Source organism: Euleptes europaea, chromosome 9 (genome assembly GCF_029931775.1).
Source record: "Euleptes europaea isolate rEulEur1 chromosome 9, rEulEur1.hap1, whole genome shotgun sequence".
In the NCBI taxonomy this organism is placed as follows: domain Eukaryota; kingdom Metazoa; phylum Chordata; class Lepidosauria; order Squamata; family Sphaerodactylidae; genus Euleptes; species Euleptes europaea.
The window spans coordinates 91,827,408-91,836,189 of NC_079320.1; the positions used below are offsets into that span (position 1 = coordinate 91,827,408).

General features: G+C 43.7%; 1 protein-coding gene across 1 annotated transcript in view; it reads left to right on the forward strand.

Annotated features, from left to right (window-relative positions):
* TSPAN9 (tetraspanin 9) overlaps nucleotides 1–4,011 on the forward strand; it is a 73,747-nt gene extending 69,736 nt beyond the window's left edge. Inside the window, exons 5-7 of the mRNA XM_056855600.1 lie at nucleotides 245–382; nucleotides 2,194–2,277; nucleotides 3,875–4,011. Coding sequence (XP_056711578.1) covers nucleotides 245–382; nucleotides 2,194–2,277; nucleotides 3,875–3,946 — 294 coding nt within the window. The 3' untranslated portion in view covers nucleotides 3,947–4,011. The remainder of the gene's footprint in view (nucleotides 1–244; nucleotides 383–2,193; nucleotides 2,278–3,874) is intronic.
* The last annotated feature ends 4,771 nt before the right edge of the window (nucleotides 4,012–8,782 follow it).

Here is an 8,782-nt window from a genome sequence, read left to right on the forward strand (position 1 = left end):
TGGGCCTTGGTCTGATCCAGCAGGGATTCTCTTATGTTCTTAAATGGAATAAACTGAAATGGGTAGCAGGTTTCAGAGTTTAAGTGTACGTGTACTGCTACTCCTTAATGTCTCAGGTTCTTCAGTCATATGGCTGCTTTTGAAATGGATAGGCTAATACGGTCATACATCTGATTTATTAGCAGGAACATTCTAAAACATGCTTTAAATCTGTGTACGTTCTTTTCTTGTCTTTGTCCCACAGATGCACTGCTGTGGTGTTACTAGTTATACAGACTGGTACCCAGTGCTGGGGGAGAACACCGTCCCTGACAGATGCTGTATGGAAAATTCCCAAGACTGCGGTCGGAATTCTACCAACACAAACTTAGTGTGGAAAATGGTAAACTCTAGTTTATGTATAATCTTAATTTTGTCTTTAGTGTCACTCAGGAAATTACTTCCATTAACTTCAGTTTCTTTCCTGTTTGTTCAAGAATATCATTATTGAGCATGATTGCAAATACAGAGAAGCAGAAATGTCCACATTTAATAGATGGCAAAAGCTGACTCCCAAAGTAAGGATATGGGCCAAAGTAAATTCGAATGCGGTCCGCCCTGGACACGGGCCCGAACAAAGAGGCTGAAGGCCAAGGAGGCGACTCTGGGCCCACCCCAGAAGGATGCCGGACAGAACAGAGGGAGGAAACGACTCAAGCTCGAAACAGAGTTGGGTACCCAAAAGGGTGGGAGAAACCAAATCAAATTGAACAATGAAAAATATTTATTACAAAGTGCACGTGCGCATATATATATAAAAAACAAGGACACCTTTAGCCCTTATGGCAGCAAATACAGGGCTGATAATCTAAAACCACGTGCCAAAAGCATTTTGGCCCCCAGGCCTTCTTCAGTGGTCTAATAACAACATATTATGCATACATACACATAGATTAAACAAATAAATTGATTTGCATTTTGTATCAGTCCGGGTATGTATATTCCAAATGGGCTATGTGCCTATGTAATAGGATTGTTAATAAAGTATGTTTAGACTTGTGCAGGTGCACATCTGAGGAATGCGGCCTTAATGTTTCCTTTTGATATGGGCTGACATTACATTCAAAGTGTGCATATCACTGTCAACCAAACTGTTCTGTTTGGTACATAATACGTGCACGATATGTTGTTATTAGACCACTGAAGAAGGCCTGGGGGCCGAAACGTGTTTGGCATGCGGTTTTAGATTATCAGCCCGGTATTTGCTGCCATAAGGGCTAAAGGTGTCCTTGTTTTATTTATTTATTTATTTATTTATTTATTTATTTATTTATTTATTTATTTATTTATTTATTTATTTAGATAGATAGATAGATAGATAGATAGATAGATAGATAGATAGAGATAGAGATAGAGATACACTTTGTAATAAATATATTTCATTGTTTAATTCGATTTTGTTTCACCCAACCTTGTGGTATCTGAGATGCCTCTAGGAGCCCCTTGGAGGACCGAAAGGATTCCCCTAGAGAGTGGGTTTAACTCTCTCGCCTTGGGATAAGCCTTGCCTTCCTTCATGAACTCGGGCCCTGACCCGAACCCAAAAGTTCAGTGGAGCAGCCGCCCAATGCCAAGAACCACCCCAACCCTTCAACCAGGGGGCGGTGCCTGTGCGAGGGGAGCAAAGCTTTTGCCTCTCCGCTTTCTGGCATGAGTATTTGCCCCCACCCACCTCGCTTGCACAGTCGCAGCGACTGCTGCCTTCACTTGCCTGAATAAATGATATGAGTTCAGGGCTGCCCCAAAGGCTTTGGGGGCCCCTGGTGAACCACGGACTTAGAAGAGAGTGACTCTGTTTGGGATCGCACTGATAATCCTACTCGATTGCTCAAAAACAACCTCCCCCATGATGCTTTTGGGCAATAAAATAGCAATTAAATGTGCACTGTACAAAAACCACATTGACATTTTTCCGGCAGTCTTCCTACTATGTTTGGGAATACAGCTCATGTTTTCAGTATAGATATATTTTCAGATATTCTTATTTTAAATGGGCAAGTAGAAAGGCCAGTGATTTATAATCATGTTTAGCAGGGAGAGAACCAGCAGATGCTGTGCTTTTCCAGCTTTTGTTATCAGTACAATCTGAACTTTCTTCCATGTTTATGATGCTTCTTCAATCAATATGTTGTTTCAAAATCCTTTTTCCCCCAGGGCTGTTTTGAAAAAGTTAAGATGTGGTTTGATGATAATAAGCACATTTTTGGGACCGTTGGGATGTGTATCCTCATAATGCAGGTAGGTGGTACCCCTAAGTGACCCGCATGACCATTGTTGCACATTGTGGAGCAGCAGGGGCAGCCCGGAAGGAAAAGCAGCCGCCCATCGCTGCCGTGCCTGAATATCCCTCTTCCTTGCAAACTTCGGCAGGCAGTCCCTGCCATCCCTCTGGAATCTGGCTCTGAGAACCTGCCTGGCAAAGGGGTATATTCTGGCCCAAATACCAGTTAGAGCCCTGGAAAAACAGTTGAATCACAGCTATTTAAAACGTTTTCTTTGAAGCAGAGGTTGCACGTGTTTGCTATTTCCCCCCCTGCTCATTTTGAACATACCATGAATCTTTTCCAGTTTCAGTTACTGCAAAAAATCTGAACTATGCCTGGGGTTGTGCTTTTAGTTCTCCTTTTAAAAGCTATTTCCACATTAATAAAGTTGAGAGGCTTCATTTTCAAGAACAGAGCTCACTAAGTATAGTTTAGACATGGGCACACATCTTCCAATCCAGTGTTCATCTTATAGGGCTAATGGAAAGGTTCTGAGTGATATGAGGAACTGGACATGCTTGATTTGAGGATGGTTCAGCTTTCCATAATCCCCTGGGCATCACCCGTTGTTCTGGTGTCTGAGCCAGATGGTTCCAACTAATTTTGTGTGGATTATCAAAAAAATAATGCCAGCACAAAGCCAGATGGATATTACGTGCCCAGGATGGATGTTTTTCTAGACATGTTGGGTTCTGCTAAGGTGATTCTAACAGTACATTTGTGTAAGGGATTTTGGCAGATGGTTCTAGACGAAGGGGGCCAAAGCTATTTTATCACACCTTGTACCTTTATGAGTCCAGAGTACTCCCATGCGGATTCTAGGACTCATCAACGTCCTTCCAGAGAGTGCTGAATAGTTAGTTGGATGGGATGGGGAAATTTGCTGCTGTTTCTATCGATGTTGCTGCAATTTGTAGTTGGCAGCCCCTTTGGACTAAGACAGGCCGGGGCATTCCAGGGATTGGTGCACGATGACTCTGGATCTGTGCTGAAGCTTTGGACTATCGCAACTTCCCTCCTAGTTCTCAGAAAAGAAAGCCCCACAGTGTGGTTTGGACTCCAAAGTGCCAAACTGCATTTGACCTGTTTAAGGGGGCTTTGATTACTTTGCTAGTATTGAAATCTCCTGACTATGGCAAATACTTGTAATTGGCAACTGATGTCTCAGATACGGGTATGGAAACTGTCCTGCTATAGGAATATAAGGGCATGAAAGGCCCAGGGGCCTACCTGAACAGGGTACTCATCTCAAAGCAGCCTTCTCTTCAGAAGGAGTTTTGCTGCTCTCATCTCAACTTGCTTGGCTTCCCTCAAAGTTCCTAATCTGATGATGACCCCCCACCACCACATTTGTGTTTAATTTTGCCTTATGTATAATTTGCATGGAATTTACAATTCTCCTCAGCCTCCTGTCCATGACTTGTGATATTTGGTTAATCATACTAGTCTACCTGATGGTTGTTATAAGAATTAGTGTGCACGTGAAAGCCTTTGAACAGGAAAAAATGGTAAACATGATGTGCTAAGAGGGTGTTTTTATTTTTTTTGCTCTCTCTCTCTCTCTCTCTCAGATACTTGGCATGGCCTTTTCCATGATTCTCTTCCAGCAGATTCACAGAACTGGTAAAAAATATGATGCCTAAAACATCATATTATTAACTGCAACAACACTTCTCTCTTGCCGTTAAAAAGGAAGCGGTGAACAAGAGAATCCAGAGCGTTGCCCTGTTTGGGGCCTCCACCTCACCGATCAGTCTACAGCATGTGGCTGGTAGGACCTGAGCACAACATGGGACTGGATTTACTTGTTTATTTTCATTCACCATTTTTTGCCAAAGAAGAAGGGAAATTTAAAAAAGCAAATCAGTTTTCTGCACTAATTCAAAGGTCTGTGGTTAAAACTTTTCTCTAACACCATTTAAGGAACAAACTTTACTGTACTAATCGCTTTTAAGACTTGTGAAGGTAACCCCACTGATGTGTGTTTCGCTTCCTGAGAGAATCCTCTTAAAAGTCTTCTAGTACGTCAATAAACTGCTTGTGCCCCAACACCACACCATACTGGGAGACTTGGAAAAGCCACTAAGCTGCTCGGATGCAGATTTTTTGTACCTTACTGTGTATACTAGAATTTAGTAACCTGATTTATAACTTTTTACTGTTTTCCCTCTTTTCCTAAGGCTATTCTCAGAGTAACTTCATGCAGTCTTTGAAGGATGCTATTTTTAAACTTTGCAATTTAAATGCAGAAAGAAAAAATGCAGCCTGTTTCGCGACATCCGTCTCATGGGAGTCCACCAGGGAAGTCCAGGATTGCTACACAGTGGCAGGCTATGGCAAACCACCTTTGACTATCTCTTGCCTTGATAACCGCACGTGGTCACCATAAGCCAGCTGTGACTTGACGGCAAAACCCCCACAACCTGTTAGTATGCCTTATCTGCCATGAGACAAGGACTCCCATTTCATTTCCTGCAAGAATTGGAGTAGAAAGAGCTAAACCGCCACAGGGAGCAGCATCACCCCCCGCCCCCCCGCAGCCATTAGACCAACATTTCCCAGAATGGTGTGTGAAGCCATGTCAATTAGAGAAGTACAGCTGTGCTAGAAGAAATTAATGAAGTAATTCGAAATTCCTTTGAACTCCTTCGGATCAGGTTACACTGGTGGTAGAAAGTTCTGTCAAGTCACACCTGATTCATGGCGACCCCCTCGTGGGGTTTTCAAGGGCAGAGACGAACAGAGGTGGCTTGCCCTTGCTTGCCTCTGCGTAGCCACCCTGGACTTCCTTGGTGGTCTCCCATCCAAGTACTAACCAGGGCCGACCCTGCTTAGCTTCCAAAATCTGAGGAAATCGGGCTAGCCTGGGCCATCCAGGTCAGGGCCAGGTTATACTTGGGGCATTTATTCCACATTGTTTTTGCATTGGATGCGTTTGGATCCTTCGGTCGCTCCTGAGTGGCAGTTAGCCATCTGAAATCTACCTGTTTGGATCATGGCCTTTTTCCTGTTAGAAAGCATGTCCAGAAACCACCTGTAACTTTTATACACTATAAAACATTCTGGAATGGAAGGATGAAATATATATTCAATTTTAATTCAGAAAAAGTGTGCCTCTGCTATTAGACGTTTGTGAAACACTGCATTAAGCCCATCTAATTTTCTACACAGACTGTAGGTGCCGCCTTTCTTCCAAGCCTTTGAGTCCAAAGCACCAGACTAGTCCTAGGGAGAACATTACCTTCTTCTTTGTGCAGTCAAAGGCTGGTGGGGCTCAGGTTCCCCTCTGTCTAAGGTTAGCCTTTCTCCTTACCTCCAAACCAAGTTCAAGGCAGGCTTCTTCTCAAGGTTCACTTCTGCACATGCTGAATAATGCCCTTTCAATCCACTTTCAATGCACTTTAACGATAGTTTGCAAGTTGATTTTGCCGTTCCGCACAGTAAAATCCAGCTTCAAAGTGCATTGAAACCGGATTGAAAATGCATTATTCGGCATGTGCGGAAGTGACCAAGGTTAGAGAGAACCAAGAAACCTGGCTTGACCGTGGTCTGGAAGCCTTGATGTCCAGACTAGAACCATTAGACAAGTCCTTGAAAAATATTTAGCAAAATTCACTCTAGATGAGCTTTGCATCCTAGTGCTCAGCCATGAGACAGATGAATTCTCCTTGAAACATGACATATTTAACACCACCCCTACAAGCCAGAGATTTTTTTCTTTGTTTGTAGTAGAGAATATGGGGGAGCCATCGGTTACAATAAGTAATTGAAATGTGGCTTTTGAAAGTGTGAAATGATTTTCAGCGTCAGTAAGAGATGGCAAACCACCCTGCAGACGCTGTCTGCCTCACAGACATGGGGCTCTCCTGCCTCCCCCACTGGGAAGTAGCTTCACGCCCAAGCTGGTCAATCGCTGCACCTGTGGCCCAAAGAAGACCTTATACCTCTGTCCGTATTTTTGATGACCTAATCCCGCATTCTCCTCTATTACCCCATCTTGCCTTTCCAAAGAAGAAATAGCGTATGAAAGAGGGTGCCCTGCTAAGCCATTCATACTGACCTGCTGTAGGAAATCCTCCCCCCCCCCCCCGGGAGACTTCAGTGATTCAGATCTGTAATCTGAAGCAGCACCATGGAAGGAAAAAATTACTGCTGGATCCATTTAATTGTATAAGCTGTCCTATCAGTGACCAGCCCATGTTGTGAATTAAGAGTTCACACTGTGATCCTTAAGAGGTTCCTGCTGGATCAGTCCAGCACCCTGGCACACACCAGTGGGCAACAAAGAAGGCACGGGGGCCAAGACTTCATAAGAACACAGAGGCCGAGGTCTTCATTAGAACATAAGAAGAAGATTTATGCCCTGCTGGATTAGGCCAGTGAGGGTCCATCTAGTCCAGCATCCCATCCCACCACAGTGGCCAACCAGTTCTTCTGGAGGGCCAGTGACAGGTTACAGAGGCCAAGACCAGTGCTGCTTCCTAGAGTTGGTACTTAGAGGTTTGCTGCTTCTGACTGTGTGGGTTCCCTTTAACTAGTAGCCATGACTAGTAGCCACTGATGGAAGTATCCTCCATGAATTTCCCTAATCCACTTTTATAGCCATTGACGATTGTGGCCATCGCCTTGGCCACATTTGGCAGTGACTTCCACACACTAATTACTCATTGAATGAAGTTTCAGAGGTCAGCCGTGATGGCCGGCAGTAGAACAGCTAGGTTAGAGTCCAGTGGCACCTTAGAGACCAACATGATTTTTGGGGTGTCAGCTTTCAAAACTCAAAGTTCCCTCAAGAGTCAAAGTATCAGATGAAGGGAGTTTTGACTCTCGAGAGCTTATACAACCAAAAATCTTATTGGTCTTTAAGCTGCTGCTGGAGTTGAATCTCATTGAATAAAGAACTAGCTCCTTTCATCCATCCTGAATCTATTTCCCATCAACTTCATGGGGTACCCCCAATGTCCAGCATTTTGGGAGAGGGAGAAAACATTCTCTTTGTCCACATTCTCTGCTTGGTGCATAATTTTATAAACCTCTATCATGTCCTCCCCTTAGTCGTCTTTTTTAACAACTGAAACGTCCCAGATCCTTCTGTCTTTCTGTGTAGGAAAGGGGCTCCAACCCCTAAATTGTCTTGGTTGCCTTCTTCCCCACTTCTTCCATCTCTGCAGTGTCCTTTTTGAGATACAGCAACCAAAAACTGCACAACTGTATTCCAAAGAAGGCCGGCACCATGGATCTGTCCAGGGGCATTATAATATTGGCAGTTCTGTTTTCATTACCTTTCCTAATTCTCCCCGGCATGGAGTATTCGACACTGCTGCACACTCAGTCAGCACTGTCATTGAACTATTCACTGTGACCTCAAGGTGACCCCAAGTATCCACTGTGACCCCTTTCAGTTTTAGCAAGTTCGGGACTCATCAGTATATACTGGAATTTGTGTTCCAATGTGCATCACCTTCCCCTTCTTTTGCTACATCGTTGCCCAGTTTAGATAGATCCTCATGTAACCTGTTCTGTTTTTCATCATCCAGAATAATTTTGTGTCATCAGCAAACTTCCCCCAAGTCCAGATCATTTATGAACAAATTAAAAAGCACCAGCCCCAATACCGAGCCTTATGCGATTCCACTGCCCACTTCCCTCCATTGCAAGAACTGTCCATTTATTCTTACCCTTCGCTTCATGTTGTCTGAGCAGTTTTTATTCCATAAGAGGACCTGTCCTCTTATCCCCGACTGCACGCCTTCATCAGGAGGCTTTTGTGAGGTCCCTTTTGGAAGTCCAAGTATATAATGCCTACTAGATCACCATTATCTACATGCTTATTCCCTTTTTCGAAAAACTCCAAAAGATTGGTGAGGGGGGACTTCCCTTTGCAGAAGACATGTTGATTTTCCCCTCAGCAGACTTTCTTCCTCTATGTGCTTATTAATTTTGTCTTTGACTACATTTTCTAATAATTTGCCTGGGACACACATTAAGCTGTAATTTCCTGGCTCCTCTTTGAACCCTTTTTAAAAATTGCTGTAACTTTTGCTACTCTGCAGTCCTCTGCTACAGAGGCTGATTTTAATGGCAAATTATATACAGTTCGTAGATCCACAGTTTCACATTTGAGTTCCCTAAGAACCTCTGGGTATATGCCATCAGGACCTGGAGACCTACGGTTTTTTAATTTGTTGTTACCTCAGTTTGACTCATCTCTTTAGACTCCCTTCCTGCAAACAGTGGGGGTCCTGGTGTGGGTACACGTGCCCCTGATCCTTTCGTTCCTATGTCAACTAATTGCCCTACTGTTTCCCTGGCCTGTTTGCTGTTCCTGGTGTATTTAAAGAAATGGTTGCTTGTGTTTGTGCTTTTAGCAATCTGCTCTTCAAATTCTCTTTTTGCATTGTAACTGTTAATTTACGTTACTTCTGCCATATCCTGTACTAGCTGGAGATCTCCTGCTATTACAATGGATCTCCAGCCGA